General features: G+C 36.1%; 1 protein-coding gene across 10 annotated transcripts in view; it reads left to right on the forward strand.

Moving 5' to 3' along the window:
* TP63 (tumor protein p63) overlaps positions 1-17,431 on the forward strand; it is a 218,115-nt gene that overhangs the window by 169,949 nt on the left and 30,735 nt on the right. For all 10 annotated transcript variants that reach the window (XM_077880066.1, XM_077880065.1, XM_077880067.1 and 7 more), the window contains one exon: positions 15,541-15,727. In XM_077880066.1, coding sequence (XP_077736192.1) covers positions 15,541-15,727 — 187 coding nt within the window. The remainder of the gene's footprint in view (positions 1-15,540; positions 15,728-17,431) is intronic.

Below are 17,431 nucleotides of genomic sequence, written 5' to 3' on the forward strand. Positions count from 1 at the left end.
CCCCACAACTGACAGGTGGCAACAGGCGGCCCTTTGGCTGGGGCCATCAGGAAAAGTGCTTGGAGGAAGGATTTTTTTTTTTAAACTATCAAGCGCACAATTCGTACATGTCTGGCAGCTAGACGACTGTGGCAGGAAGGGAGACAGGGAGGAGAAGTTGAATGCCTTGCCAGAGGACCATGGGGCCAATTTGGGGATCTCTTCCTGCCCAATCATGATGATAGATTCAATAGGACATGGTGGCCAGGGATCTGTTTGCAAGCTCGCTTTGCAGATTTTCCCTTCCTTTGAAGTAGATGCAGTCCTAAGTGGAATGCCTTAGTTGTGAATGAAGGAGGGGAAATGATTTGCATAATGTGAGGCAGGAAGTCAGTGGGCAAGTGGATAACTAGAATCCTGTCCTCCTGCCTTCCTATTAACAATTCTTTGGGCAATATTTACAGACCCATTATGCATGTGCAGCTTAGACATGGGGGATAAAACTGCGGTGTAGTCACGGGAAGGATAACCTTTTGGTTCTTGACCGGTATTCTGGTTTTTCACCTAGCCTTTTAAAGTTGGCTTCTCAAGAGAACACCCCAACCCTCCCCCAGACCATATATATGCATTCACTTCCTGTTTCTGTTTTTGGTATTTTCATACATCATCCATCAAAACCATGACAGAACAGTAACCTGATGTCTGTTTAAAGTATATTTACTTAACTAAAACCTTTAAAGCGGTCATTTTTCATTTATTAAAAATGAAAAAAAAATCTTCCTAAAAATGACACTTACAGTGTTTCTCAAGTGAATTTATTTATAGATTTATTTATAGAATAGATTTATAGATTTATAGTTAATTGAATATGGTATATGATTAGCCTATACAATTATACAATTATATGTGAAAAGGTTGTTCAGCCTATTTCAAGCAGATCATACTGGGGCTGTATCTGGCTCTTTATAGCTAAGACTGTTTTTGTATTTTAGTGAATTAGATAGTTATAGTTAGTTGACCAAGCCTCTTGATCAAAAATTATGTTCTGACCTGAATATTTTTATTTTCAAGCATCTCATTTCTGCCCCTTAGTGATCTTTCCCTCTCCAAAGTCAATTGCCGGAACTTTATTTTGTCCTCTTTGAGTACCCCATCTGTTTTATATGATGTTTTTTCCTACCAATTTCAATTATTGCTTTTATCATCCTCTTACCCTCATAAAAGGGGCTTTTAATTTGGCAATTCCCAAGAATACAGTTTAGAAGACAAAAAATTGAAATCACTGAATGCTTTAGGATAACTCTGACTAAATTCAGATTGGCTTTGCACTTGATAATTGCTATATTTAGATGAATGGAGTTGTGACAGCTTTGGGGCTTGCCCTTTTTTCTTAATTATTTTTAGGTTATTTGAAGTAGTAAAGACCCCACTTTCACCTCTTGTATTCTTTAAATTCTCCGCAAATACGAACTATAAATTAAAAGCACACCTAGCATTCCCTGTTAGTGAATGGTGGTTGTCTTTTAGATTATTTGTAATTCTCATTATTTTTTTCTTTTATCTCCCTTTCATCAACCCAAATTCATGGAGAAGGCCAGAGAAGTTGATGTATTTAAGCCTTGGCTTAGGTTTTCCTCTATTTTTAAGACCTGGCCATCCTCACAGTCGATAATTTGCCCTAAGTGTTAATGGAGCATGGCTGCATCTGGTTTTATATGCTAAGGTTTATTCTGTGGGCTAATGTTCAGTAGATCAAAATGTACATAGTTTTAAATTAGAAAAAAAATTAAGACATTTTCTTTTAGCATGATAGCATGCCAGATGTGGATTTATCTGCAAGCTGGCACTATGCTTCAGAAAAGCTTTGACACTATCCTGTGTATCCTACTGCTGCTTTCCTTGAGGATGGATTGAGTAGTGAGGTGAATTTTGTAATTATTGATCTATTTATTCCATGGAATTTTATTCCTTCCATGTTCTTGGAGATTTGCTGGTGAAGTTAGCCTTGCAATTTGGGATTTGCATAAGGTATGGCATTACTTCTGGGAGAAGTTGAGAGACTAAAGTGTTTTGTTTTGTTTTCTTCTTGATGGAGTGGGGAGGGAGGGTCTTTGTTGCACCTTTAGGAAAGGGAGCTGTTGAAAAATTATGCAGGTGTGTGCTAGCTGGCATCTCTGTGCATTGTGATACTGAATTACCAGTCTGGCAGCCAAGAGCATGTAATATAGTATGTCTACTGAGGCAGGTGGTGATGGTGGGGTCGTAGTTACTGGAATGCTTTTTTCCCCACTTCTCTTTGCAACATATTATTAGTAAAGGAGCTGAATTTACTCTTGTTTTCCAAAATCCCCTGGAGTTATTTTATTTGAACATGATATTTGGCTTTGTGCAGTTCACTCCTCAATATGCCAAACCTCCTCCCCTCCTTCCCAAAACAAAACAAAACTTGAGCAAAGCTTGCTGTTCCATTTTGTCAGGGATATTGTATAGCAAGAAAGAAGTTAGTTCATTTGTTTTGAGGCGCCTCTGTTCCATGACACTGTAGAAATACTTTGTTCATATGGATGCTCCAGACTGTGGAAGAGGACATTTGGTTGAGGCCCTACAAAAAATGTGGCTCTTTGTTTTAGCTCATAGCCTAGTAATTCCTAGGAATAAACACACCATTGAATGTGCATACGTATACATCAGTACATACATCAATTCCCACTCTTTATATATTTCTGATCAGAATGATTATTAACATTCTGCTTTCTGCCTTCAAAATTCTTTTTAAGAGTTACCTTGCCAGGATAAACCTGGTAACTGGTTTCTCTAACAGATTTGCACCAGATCATAAAATATTCAAAATGGAAGAAACATAGATCATCTAACAGAGTTCCCTTGTTTTCCTCCTATAGGTGATTATTAGCTCAGTGTTTGGGGAGATCATGTAAGTTGCCTGAAATTCCTCAGTGACTGAGTGTCTGAAGTCCATGACTTTTTTTTTTTTTTGAGAGATCAATATATTTTTTAAAGATTTTATTTATTTATTCATGAGAGATACAGAGAGAGAGAGAGAGAGAGAGAGAGAGAGAGAGAAAGAAGCAGAGACACAGGCAGAGGGAGAAGCAGGTTCCATGCAGGGGGCCTGATGTGGGACTCGATCCTGGGTCTCCAGGATCATGCCCTGGTAGGTGCTAAACCGCTGAGCCACCCAGGGATCCCCGAGAGATCAATTATTTTATCTTTGAAAGTAAATTCTTTCATATATGCTTTCTTTTCTTTTCCCTTTTTTTTCCCTCTCACAATATTTCATTTTCTAATTTTACATTAAGATTTGCATGATTTTAAGAGCCACAGTTCATGTGGTATCTTGCCTAAATATATGAAAAGGTTACTATAATCCACAGCTGATTTATCAAATCTAGGACCTGCTGAAAAAAATTGGTTCTTAAAACAGCTGGTGGACATTTCATGTTATTCTTATGTTCAAGATCATTCTGGAAATATACTACAATTTAGGGAAGAAAATCTCAATTCCTGGACAAAGTTATTTACTAAACTAAAAAGCATGTGATATTAAGGCAAATAGCATTATGGAATATCCTTGTAATATTGTAGGGAAGTGGTGGTCATATTTTATTTTTTAGATGAGCTCTGAGCTCTGTACTTGTTTTTCTAATCATATTGCACATTTATGTAAATTCACTTTGGTACAAAGTACACCAGTTCCTCCTGGGCCATGTACTCAGAGTGTTAAGACTACAAGGTGCATGAAAAGGGAAATCAGCCTGTATATCAGGATGGTCCTTGTTGCTGAGTGAGTTTGAGCAAGTCTCATCCCTTCTTTAAAGTCTGGATCCTTCCTCTGTAACTGGATGGGTTGAACCAAATGATCTCTTGGCTTTTCCTGATCTAACTTTATAAGAAGAGCTTGGCCACTGTATCTTAAACTAAAACTGCCTTGAAACAAGGGAATCCATAATAGAAACAGAGAACCAAGTTCTTTGCTTACCATGTGAGTTTGGTTTTGTATAGAAACTCAGTCATCAGAGTATAATGTAATTGTAAAAGCATTAGCTTTCCAGAAATAAGGAAATCTGAGTTCGTCCCCGCATTGCCTAGATTTCATTGTGAAACCCTTAGGAATAATTTCTTCTGCCCTCCTGACCCTCCAAACTAAATAGAGCTTCACATTTTTCCCTTGTGTTCCTCTGCTTTTTCTTCAGAACAGATATTATACTCCTAGAAATAATTTATTTAATGTCATTGCTCCCTTTACACCAACTCCTTTTGCCTAAGAGATACTGCTAGTTCCCTGGAACTCAAAACAGAGCCTGCCATGAAGCAGGGGTTCAATAAATATTTGTTGAATTAATGAGCCAATTTCATTAGGTTTTATAACTGAAAATTATGGGGAGAATAAAGTTTGGACAAGACCTACTATAATGGTCCTTCAGGGTTCTACCATCTTATTTCTATATTCTTTGTCTTCTAAAATCATGAACCTGCAACAGTTTTACAGGTAATGCCTATATTAAATCTACAGATTAAAGTTTTTAATTAGGAAATATTTCAAGCCTACAAAAACAGATAAATTTGGATACCTGAGTTATATACCAAAATGCTAAAAAAATAATATTGTTTCAAATATATTTTTAATTTTTTACTGTATATATTTAATTATTTATTTTAAGATTTACTTATTTGAGAAAAAGAGAGCATGAGGGGCCAGGGAGGGCAGAGGGAGAGGAATAGAGAATCTTAAGCAGACTCTCCACTAAGTGTGGAGCCTGATGCAGGGCTCGACCTCATGACTCTGAGAGCATGACTTGAGCTGAAACCAAAAGTTAGATGTTTAACCTACTGAGCTATCCAGGCATCCTTTAAATATATATTTTAAATAAAATATGACAGGGACACTTGGGTAGCTCAGCGGCTTAACACCTGCCCTCGGCCCAGGGCATGATCCTGGAGTCCCCGGATCAAGTCCCACATCAGGCTCCCTACATGGAACCTGCTTCTCCCTCTGCCTGTGTCTCTGCCTCTCTCTCTCTCTCTCTCTCTCTCTCTCTCTGCCTCTTATAAATAAATAAATAAAATCTTTTTAAAAATAAATAAAATATGACAGATAAAGCAAAAGGTCTCCCTCCATTCTATCTCATTACCCTCTCTCCTTCCAACTATTAAAATGAATGAATACATCTACATATAAGAACATGGATAAATGTTGAAAATATGAGAAATGAAAATAGATTGTTGAGATTAAATTTTGAGCAGTGTAGCTTAAGTAAATTTTAAGGACACACAAAATTGTATTGCATTTACTTAAGAATTTATGCATATGTATTTTAAGAATATATGAAAGCAGATAAGCAAATCCATTCATTTTTTAAACAAATGAATCTAGTAACTTCACATCATTTAGAACTTAGTGATTACTAGCAGATAGATATGAACTGTGTGATTCATTATAAATGGTAATATTCAAACTTCAGGAGATTTTTATTATCTGACAACAACTACTTCCCGACCAGGTTGAAATAGTGTTTTCGCAATGCCCCCCAAATTACTTAAGCTACATTAAACAATTTATATAGAAGATCTTAGAAATATGAGGTTTCAGTAATAATCATAATACATGCTTTTATGTTGGTCTTTGCAGTTGACTAAAGCTTCCCATATCCATCCATGATTTTTCTCCTCTACTCTAAAAGATGCATACTGTATGTTCCATATATGTTTTTTTCTATTTTCTGTTGGTGAGAAGTGAAGTGACTAATTAAAGACCCAGGCAGTGAATAGAAGACGCAGAATTTAAATCTTGTCTCTTGACCCCTAGCTCAGTAACTGTTGCTTACAATTGATGGTGTTGAGTAAGAGACCTCTAATGCTCTCAGCTTTGAGAACTAAGCCCTTTCCTCTTTCACAACAAAGTTGGCTTATTAATCCCAGTGTTACCTCATGTTATTTTATTTTCTTTGTTCAGAATTAAAACCAATTATCTTTTCTTTTTTCTATTTGTTGAAGAGTCCACTGACTAAGCCAGGTCTCATTTTATACTGACTGTTGGGAGCCCTAAACTAACTCTCATTCATCCTTTGATTTTAGAAAAGGCATAAGCAAATAACTGGTATTATTTTTGCAAGCATCTTTTGTTCCAGTGAAAAACAGTTCTCAGTCTGTTTTTATGCTTTCGTGATGAAAACGAGAGCACTGAATTTTAGTAAGTCCCCAAAATTCCCTCTATCTCTCTACCTTTTGGGTCTTTTGTATTGCCCTAGTTTGGGCCCTCCTTGTTTCTTGCCTGAACACCTCCTCCTGATCAGACTCCTTTCTCTTACTTTGTTCAAGTCTTGCTCCTACCAGCTTTGCTTTATTTAATACACAGAACTGGTTATGTCCTTCCCCTGCTTTGCAATCTTTAATGATTCTTCTTTCCCTGTTGGTAGAGTCCAGCTGTTTCTTATGACATCCAAGGCTCGTCAGAATCTGGGAGCTGCCTTCCTAGTTTAGCCTCATTGTTTTCTGCTCTGCCCCTCCCCCTCCTGCCCTGCCCCCTTCCATCCTGCCCACACTTACATTTCAGTCATAGTTAAAATCTCTCTGCTTATATTCATGATGTTCCTGTCTGTGGAAAGCCTGCTCTCTGCCTCTTGACTCTCTCATCCTTGGGTTCTTGGGTACACCATGTAGCTGGTGAATAACTTGCCTTGTAAGGCCTAGTTTAATATCACTACTTTAATATCACTATGAAACTTTTCTTCTCTTGTGGAATACATTTGCTTTTGTCATTCTCTCTCATCTCCAACCAATCCATCAGTATATCTGGTTAAATTATATCCAGAAACCAATTGCTTCTTGCCAACTCTACTGCTGGCTAAGCCACTCTCATTCTTTACTTGGATCATTTGCAGTAGCTTCTGATCTCTCCATTTCCATCTTTGATCTATAAAGTCTGTTTGTCACATAATAGCCAAAATATTATTAAAGTGGAAATCAGATCACGTCACCTTCTCAAACCTCTCCAGTGTCTTCTTAGCTCACGCCATGGTAAGCTGAAGTCTTTCCCTGGCCTGTAAAGCCTTATATGATCTGGGCTTCATATGTTGTCTGATTCAGATCTTATCCCTTGCCACACTGTAGTCTTCACTCACTGGTCTCCTTGATAGACATACTCCCCCCAGGACCTTAGCACTTGCTGTCTCTAGTAATTGAAATGTTATTTCCCTAGGTGTATGCATGGCTAACTCTAGTGATTCCTTCAGATCTTTCCTTTAAATATCAATTCATCAAAGAATCCTCCCCTGATAACCCTTGATAAGATAATAAACCCCTCACACCACATTTCCCAACTTCTGGCTCTTTTACTCTATCTCCTTTAATTTTATCCTTTGTTTTCTTTATAATGTTTATCGTTATCTGATATAGTATGTAATTGTTTATTCTAGAATATTAACACCTGTAGAGCATGGACTTTGCTTTTGTTTATTGCTGAATTTCCAAACCTAAAACAGAGCCTTGCTCTATAAATGGCAAATTAACAGTTTATTGCTCTATCTTCTGTAATACCATAATACATTATACATACCTCTGCTATACACAGTGTATTTGTGTTGTTTGTGTTTTGTTCTGCCTCTTAACTGTGAGCAATTTGAAGGTAAGACTGAGTAAGCTTTTCTTTCAATTTATTTTATGTTTTAAAGACTGTGCTACACAGTAAGAATACATAAGGTCCTGCATTCCAAAATTTTTAATCTTATTTCTCTGTTCCTCATACAGAACCAAGTACCTACATTGTATAGCACATGCTTAGTAAACATTTGATTAGTAATTATTGAATGATGTACAAGTGGGGAAATAAATAGATCCATGCCTAGTTTAGAGTGGCAGCTGATTAGCAGATTCTAATATAGAATAGAATCATAAACACTATAAATTTGAGGAAGAAAATAATATATCTAGAACAGCAGACTCAGATGAAAAAGATGACTGGATAAGGTAAAAAGGGAGATTTAATGAGTTCAGGAGCATTTGAAATGCAATAGAAGAATTATGATTATTTGTAGTAGAACAGAACTGGGACACCTGGGTAGCTCAGCGGTTGAGCATCTGTCTTCAGCTCAGGGCGTGATCCTGGAGTTCCTGGATCAAGTCTCACATTGGTCTCCCTGCATGGAGCCTGCTTCTCCCTCTGCCTGTGTCCCTGCCTCTCTCTCTGTATCTCTAATGAATAAATAAAATCTTAAAAAAAAAAAGAAAAGAATACAACGAACTCTAGAAAACCCTATATATGCTTATGGAAAAGAACTTGTTGACAAGCTTTTTTAGAATGCAGACAAAAGGTAAACATGCTAACAGTTTTTGAGTATATAAAATGTATGATAGAGAATGTGGATCCAAAGTAAGACTTAGATATTTTTGAAAATTAAGAGTAGAAGAAAAAAATAAGTAAAGAAAAATTATATTGAGATGAGCTCAAACATACAAGTTGAAAGAGCTCACCAATTCCCAAATAATCCTAAGAAAAATAATAGAAACATTCTCACTTCTTTAAAAAAAAAAAACAAATAAAAAATAAAAAATTAATAAGGAAACAAAATCCTGCAAGGATCTAGGGAGAAATAAGCATCTTAATATAAGGGAAGAAAATTCAAATTGACCGTGGGCTTCTCTATAACATTATAATATACATTGATTCAGTTATCCCATTTCACGGGATCCAACTAAAACTAACATATATAATAAGGATTTGTGAATTAAAATGTGCTTAATAGTGTTATTTTTAATATTAAAACTAGAGTAAAATACTCTATAAGAAAGGCGTGATTAAGTAAATCATGGTATGTTTCTTTAATATTATCATTGCAATCACTAAAATTTATATTTTTAAATTAGAACATATTCATGATATGTTAAATAAAAAAGATACCAAAATGTTTGTTATGTTCCAGCTTATATTAAGGTGTGTATGTATGTGTTTATATACATAGGAAAAAGTCTAAAATGTTTGTGGTGTGTTATCTCTGGGTAGGGGAAATACATCATATATTTCCTTTTTTTTTTCAGAATTTCTATGTGCATGTTATAATTATGAAAAAACAGACAACTTTATGAAAAAAAAGAAATTGAGAAGAAGTTATAAGTTTTTAATCCTTCATAACTGCTTCTAATAGTGCAGCACTATAGGGAAAGAAATGTTTTACCTTCAAACACAAAGTTTGGAATGTTTAATGTCCACCCAAAAACTACTGGAAACTCAATGCAATGGACTTGCATCACCAAAGAAGTTCTTAGATATAGGAGATTCTCTTTTCAGATATAGAATCAACTGGCTTTCTTCCTTTGATACCTGTAAGTAGAAAAAAAACTAGCTGGGGATAAAAATAACCTTAGAACAGCAGTGAAAAAAAATCCATTTAGAATGATAAGAAAATGGTGCATAGAGGAAATAAGTTAAAGCCAGAAACAGAATCCATTAAATCAGTGTAAGTCTTAGAGAAAGAATTATTTTTCTCAGGAATGTTAAGTGTGGTCCCACATACTGGATATGAAGACTGAAGAAACCTCTAAAGGAAGTACTTCAGATGTTCCTCCATATTAAGAATATATTTAAAATGTTATAGATATAGCTAAAGGGGTGCCATAGAGGGATTTTTGTAGAATTAAATCTTTATATTAGAGGGACATAAAACTCTAAAATCAATGATCTAGGTTATCAAATTAAAAAATAAAAATAAAGCAATGGCAAATTGAACCATAGTTCAATTTTTGCATTTAGGCAAGAATAAAAGTTAAAAGTCATGCATATTGAAAAGGAAGGAATAAAACTTCTTTACTCACAGTTAACATAATCATCTATGTAGAAAATCAGAAGATATCTACAAAAAACTACTAGAACTAATAAGTTAAGCAAGGTCACAGGATGCATAGTCAATATACGAAGATCAATTATGTTTTTACATACGAGAAAAATAAAATTAGAAATTAAAAATTTAAAGTAGCATTTAAACATTTTTTTTTTAATCATGAAGGTTGTGATGAGCACCGGGTGTTAAATGCAACTGATAAATTATTGAACACTACATCTGAAACTAATGATGTACTATATGCTGGATAACTGAACTTTAAAAAGTATTAAAGGAGCTATCTAACAAAATATGTGCAAGATTTCCAAACTAAAAAGTATGAGACATTCCTGAGAAAAATTAAAAGTTCCTAATTGGAGATATATACCATATTCATGGATTAAAATACATAATATTGCTAGTATATCAGTTCTTTTCATGATGACCTATACAAAACAATGTCATCCAAAATTCTACCAGGCATTTTTGTGGTAATTGACAAATAGCTTGTAAATTTTAAACGAAATTTCAGAGGATTGAAAATTGCCAAAACAATTTTGAAAAAGGACAAAATTGGAGGATGTATCTTCCCTGATTTTGAGACTTTCCATAAAGTTTGAGTAATCCAAACAGTGTGACACTGAGATATATGAATTAGATGTACAGATCAATAGTAGAGGGCAGTCTAGATAAAGATGTGAACACATGTGGTCAATTAATTTTCAAAAAAGATGCCAAGACAATTGAACAAAGGGAAAGATTGAGATAAACATTTCTACAAGTGTTGCTGGAACAATTGGATTACTGTTAAAAAGAGGACAAGGAGGAAAATTGACTGAATGTTGATATAGAACTAAATGCAAAAGCTAAGACTATAAATATCCTACATATAAACATACCAAATCCTTCTGACATTGGGATAGACCAGTATTTCTTAGGACACAAAAAACATAAGCCTTAAAGGCAAAATATTGATAATTCCTTAAAAGTCACTGTTTTGGAAAAGCGCACAATATAGGTTAAAAAAAAAAACAAGCTATAGACTGGGAGAAAATATATTTTAAAAATGTATATCTGCTAAAGGAATTTTATCCAAAGTATATAGAACTCTTTCAACTCAAATTAAGAACATAAGCAACCCAGTTTAAAAATTAAAATTTAAAAATTTTGAAAGATTTGAACAAACACTTCCAAAAAGAATAGTAAATAAATATATGAAATAGTATAAGTTGAATATAAATATATTTATTTTGATTTTATATTTTAATTTCTTTGTATAAAAATATAAACATTTATATTTTTCATATTTTATTATACAAAATATAATTGAAGTATATGAAAAGATACTGTGCATATGTTTAATCATCAGGAAACACTAATTTAAACCACAGTGAGAACCATTACATGCCTGCTAGAATGACATTAAAACTGACAATAGCAAGTGCTGACAAGGGTGTGAACCCTCATAAGTTGCTGGTGGCAACATAAATTGGCACAGCCTCTTTGTAGAACAATTTGACAGATGCTTATAAAGATAAGTATACACTTAGTGAGCAATCATACTTCTAGGTCCCTATCTGGGAAAATGAAAACATGTGTCCTCACTAAGATTTACATATGAATATTCATAAGAGTTTCATTCATAGTCAATACAAACTGGAAATAATCGATGAATAGATAAGTAATGGAATTCCACTAAATAATAAAATGGAATACTGAAACATGCAAAAACATGGATGAGCCTCAAAAGCATTCTGCTTAATGAAAGAACCCAGGCACATAGGATGATATACTCTATTGTTCCATTTCTATAAAATTCTAAAAGAGTGCAGTGAGAGAAAGAAGGTATATGGTTGCCTAGGAAGGGATCAGGGAGATTAGCTGTAAAAGGGGCAAAAGATAATTTTGATGACCAGGGCTGGGGAGGTATTTATACAACTGTGTACATTTGTCAAAAGTCATCAACTCTTAAAAACTGGTATACTTTATAGTAAATTATACCCCAAAGTTGATTAAAACAAAAAAAGAAGAATACATACCCAAAAGCAATTAGACCTGAGAATCACAGAATCTCAAGTCAATGTTGGGAGCAGTCTAGACGTAGATTTTAGAAGTCTCAGAGAGGAAGAGAGAGACATTAAAAGGAGCTAGATGTGTTCCAGTTTTCACCATGTGCCAGCTTGAATCACCAGTGTATTTTAAAATCTTGCCATAAATCAGATTGTCTTTGCGTGTGTGTGTGACCATGCAGATGACTGGGAAATTGATGAAGGAGATAGTGGCCATTAGGTAGAAGAGAAGGGAAGTGGGGAAGTCTAAAGAACTATGAATACACCATAGGCCAGGGGACCTGAATTCAGTGCTGGAAAAATATACATCAGCACAGACTGAATTTGCCACCAGGAAGGAAAAAAATAGAAGAAGCGTGACTTTGTAAAGAACTGAGCACACCAGGCCTCTTCACCTCCTCTAGTTACTGAGCAGCAGGCCTGATAGTTTAACCAGAAGCAATAAGCAAGATGGATCTTGGCCCTGGTCAGATATTTAGACTTAGTCAATATGAAACCTTCATCATTAAAACTGGAAAATGTGGTCTACTGTACTGGATGCAGTCCTCGCTGAGGGGTGCTATCTAAGTTGTCCTAGCTTGGTGTGGAGAACAGAAGAAGAACCTGAGTCACTCCCGGCAGGGAGTGGCATGATTGAATTGAATTGTGGGTGATGCACATACAGTGTGTTTGAGGCATTAAGAGGTTTGCATGGGTAGAACATGGGGTGGGAAATGAATATGTTTGGGGGGTGAGGGGAGCAAATGAGAGATAGATGGGGTCAGAACACAAAGGACCTTAACAAACCATGTGAAAGATTAGGGCCTCATTCATGATTTGCCCTGAGCTGTAATCGGAGTACCTACAGGCCACTGGTGCTGGACTCCAAGGTTGGTTTCCTCCTTGTCCAGGATTTTTTTCAGTTCTATCACACACTGCCCCTCTCTGCAATTAAACGAGCAAACATTATTACACTGAGAAATAAATAAAGAGGAATTGTTGATGGCGACGCAGCTGCTTTTGAGCTCATTTTAATGTTAAGGAAGATTGTACGCCTTTGAAGTTGATTCAGAATATGGCCGTGCTGGGGGAAATTAGAAAAAGGTAAAAGTGTACAAAATTGGACTGCCCAGCCAAGAGAAATCGATACCAGGGACTGTTGTTCCGGGGCTGGGGCCAGGACTCTCCTATACTGGTTGCTAACCAGCTCTTCTCTGTGACCTCAGGCAAGTCCTCTCTATGCCTCAGCTTTCATATCTATAAAATGGGGATAATAATGCTGATTCATTATCTGTTATCTATAATTCTGAGATCCAAAAAGCTCTGAAAACCAAAAGTTGGTTTCGTTTGGTTTGGTTTGAATTGCATTGTTTGTGACAGACTCATTTGGTGGCAAGTAAGGCCTGAACTTTGAAGCTCTCTAGTCATTTCCCAGTTGGTGTGAATAGTCAGGAATTCTGAAGAAATGGTAACATTTGATTATGGGGTGCTGAACTGTTTATGTGTCCCACCAGAGGTGTTTTTAATATGTGATATATGAACTCTACTAGCTTTCTAAAATGAAAACAATTATGGATTCTAAAATATCTGGCCCCAAGAGTTTCAGATAAGAGACTGTACACCTGTAATACCTTCCTCGTAGGGTTGAGGATTCCATTTCTGACAGCAGAACTCGGGAAATGGTAGAGTCATTATTATTTGTCATTATTCAGACTCAGATATTAGATTCCCTTTCCCCATCCCTGAACATTAGTAAGGAAAACAGCTGATGATGCCTAGGTTTGTTTTTAGTACTTTTACACCTTAGTCTGTCAAATTTGATTAATAGTATATCAATTATTGAAATAGGATTTTTTTTAACTTTCCTACACTGAACACTTATCCTTCTTCTTTTCTTTTCTTTTTTTCTTTTTTGCAGTCTTTACATACTTGGGTAGATGCTTTATTTGCCTTCAGGTGACAAACTTATTTTTCAGTCATTTTTCCTGAGGTGAATCTTATGAAACTCATGCTTACGTTATGTATCTCCTAACTAAAACACAAAGGGCTATGCTTAATTTTCTGAGAGTTCTTAGTAAAAGTGAGTTCTTAATGTCTCCTAAGGAGGTGTCTTTGGAAGGTCATTGGTTAAGAACACTAGCACAAAAATACTCTTCTAGTTTTCATTCAATGTTTCCCGAGTAGAATTTTATTTTTGCGGTCGATTTTTGGCATGCTCCCTGTTTCCTCAAGCTATATAAAACCCTGTTGCTGTGTTAATCCTTGACCTGTGGGCATGGAGAGCTGATTATGCAACACACTTCTAGCATTAGGAAATTTTTAACTGAAAATTTCATCTACTAAAATGCTTGGGATGAAAGAAATATTTAATAAATAAAACATTTCCAAAGAAGATATAAAGCAATTATTTCTAAATGCCTGTTTTTTTGTTTGTTTGTTTGTTTGTTTGTCTTTTTAAGTCAGACATTTACCTTCAGTCAAAGTTGGGTTGAAACATATCAATAATAAATATTTTTACCACTCTGGCACCTAGTCCCCAGTGTCTTTCCCCTGGAAGAATGTTGCTGCCAATTTAGGATTGCAACCTGTGTGTGTGTGTGTGTGTGTGTGTGTGTGTGTGTTTACCTTTGTTTTGTAAGTGTTACTAGGTGCCCCACTCTTGGCTGGCAATTCTGGTGCCTAGTGGTTTCACTGCAGCAGCAGAATGAGGAGGAATGCAGTAATGGGGTATTGACCTTCAGAACAGGGATGTTAAGGTTTAATAGAATGTAAGGATTAGAATGGAGACTTTCTACATTGGTTCAGAGATCAGGAGGGGAAGAAGAACAGGCTAAGACCTTTTTCTTCGATTTGGTTCTTGGGATCATCTTTTTCCCCCTATTTTGCCAGTTCTCCAACCAACCAGCCAACCAAGCAATGACTGAATTTCCTTTCTCTGAAAAGGAAATTTGGGGAGGAAAAGTTTCAGTCATTTATGAGTGAAGAGATCTGTATCTTGATGGCTTTTGTCATCATGATTTGTGCCATTATAACAGGCCAGTCCTTTTTGTGAGAGAATAAAACCAAATAGCCCCTTTCAGCTTTCTCATTGTCCTAAGCTATGGCATGAAAATATAAGTGCAATAGTTTGGGAGAATTTTTGCTTTGCATTTTTCTAGTTGGGTTTTACCTTGGGTAAAATCTCTTTACTCTCTGCCAGATAGTCCATCTTAATCTTTTCCCCATAAATCCTATTTCCTATGAGTCCCTCTATAGTATTATAAGGGCAGGATAAATTGTAATCTGTTTAATATCTCTCAGTACATGAGGACATTGTTTTTTTCCCACTTAACTTCTAGTACTCAATGAAGTTGTTTGTGGTATGAATTATTTAAACCCCTCTGAGACTCAATTTCTTCATCCTGAAAAGAAGATAATAGGAAATAATGACATAAGTGTGTTTTGATAAATGTGCACTCTTTTGTCAACATAGGATTTTATTTAAAGTAGGAAAAAAGATTAATTTGATTAGTGAATAGAACTCCTTCCAATAAGATTGCTAGCGGTCATCGTCAGGTGTGTAGTAGCCAGTCATGAATGTGTATCTATGGAAAATGAACCCGTTTTCCTTGTTCTGATTTGGAATGTAACAATATCTCCTGTTGGTTCTCTCCTCCCGCCACCACCGGCCTATCTCTAAGCAGTATTCCACTGAACTGAAGAAACTCTACTGCCAAATTGCAAAGACATGTCCCATCCAGATCAAGGTGATGACCCCACCTCCTCAGGGCGCTGTCATCCGTGCCATGCCTGTCTACAAGAAGGCTGAACATGTTACTGAAGTGGTGAAACGGTGCCCCAACCATGAGCTGAGCCGTGAATTCAATGAGGGTAAGAATTGGGATCTGGGGCTGTTTGGCTAAGCTTCTTGAAAATTGAGACCCTGTGGAGATTTTTCTTTGGGGGAGTCCATCGACCTGGTTCGAAACTCTGCACCCTGAAGGCAGCTCAGTCTACATCTTTGTCTAACAGAGTGTCTGAGAATAATGATATATGCATCTGTGGCTCTATAACAACTGGACTGTTTGATATAATATTGGTGATTATTAGATGGCCTGGACTTACTTCTAAATACATGAGAAAAATAGAAGAGGAAAGTGGGGGAAAAGCAAAAGAAATGAAGATAAATAATGGATAAGAAGACTAAGGAGAAGATCTAGGACATAAACTAGGAGGGGGTACAGCAAAGTAATGGATTGGGGGTCAGGGAGCAGGTATCTTGGGGCCTCCTTTAAGTGCTGTGTCCATGGATAAGTCATGTCCCATGTTCTGAGCCTCTGATCCAAGAACAGCTTTACAGAGGAGGTCACTATTTCTGAGGGTTCTCTTACATTGGATATTCTAAGGTTCTATGAAGGGAGGCTAAGTGAGGAGCAGAGGAAAGTAGAAAGGAAGGACAAGAGAACATCTAAGTATTCATCAAAGAGTGATCTGGGTACAGGAGGCTTAGAAGTGAGGATACCTTATATAGAAAATATATTAAAAATAGAAATATTGGTAGGTAGCTAGTGTGAAAGTAGAAATAAATGGTAAGGAAAAATTAACAGAGGAAGAAAGAGAGTGGATAGAAATTTCAAAAGATAAAGTTAAAATCATCCCACCTTAACACAACTACTTTTTTATACATTAATTTCCAATCCTAGTCTACACAGCTTCATTTTCAAAACCTTTCCATCTTACTTTTCACTTAATAATATGCCTTAAAGATTATTCCTTACAGCTAGTTTTCATTATAGGTTTCCATAACTATCCTTGATCCATCGAGATGGTATAACTCTATTTTGTTTTGCTTTCTCACTGTTTGACAAAACAGCTGTTTTTAGTTTTTGCCAAATAAATGAGTCTTCAGAGAGCATTTTCACACTTAACTTTTGACTTTTATAGAATGATAATATGTACCCAAAGGTTAAGAACATCTTTATGGCTCCTCCTCCCAATTCTTAGATTAGCTTCTTTCTTTTGTAGCTCTGTCAAGTATCCCAATTTTGCAAAATGTGGCCTGTGCTCTTTTAAAAGCATGCTTCCCTTTTCTGTTCCTCCAACCTGGAGCTCTTTCAGCACCAGAAAACCAGTAAGTTTCTCATCTTTAGGTACAAAACCAGGGGTCCCAGGCTGGTCGGTCAGTAGGATGTACAACTCTTGATCTCCATAGTTATGGGTTCAAGCCCCACGTTGGGTGTAGATCTTAAAAAAAAAATCAGGTGTAAAGATGGAGACTTTATAGCAGAGAAAGGAACAGGCAGTGGAGGTATATCCTTGCAATCTATTACATCATGTTAGTATTTTTGCTAGACAATTTTGAGGAAGCATCTTTTCACAAGCTGAGATTTGGGGGTTTTCTTGTTTGTTTGGTTTTTATGAACTTGTTCCTTTCCCTTCCATTTTCATGGAAGCTAAGAAAATCTGCTCCATAGATCAGGGCAGAGACATAATTAGAGTTGCTTGAAAGTTTGAATTGTTAACCTTCAACACCAGAAACAAAGGATTATTCCCTTAAATATAGATGAGCATTGCAGCCCTTTCTATTGCTAAAAA

The sequence above is a fragment of the Canis aureus genome, chromosome 31 (genome assembly GCF_053574225.1).
Source record: "Canis aureus isolate CA01 chromosome 31, VMU_Caureus_v.1.0, whole genome shotgun sequence".
NCBI classification, from domain to species: domain Eukaryota; kingdom Metazoa; phylum Chordata; class Mammalia; order Carnivora; family Canidae; genus Canis; species Canis aureus.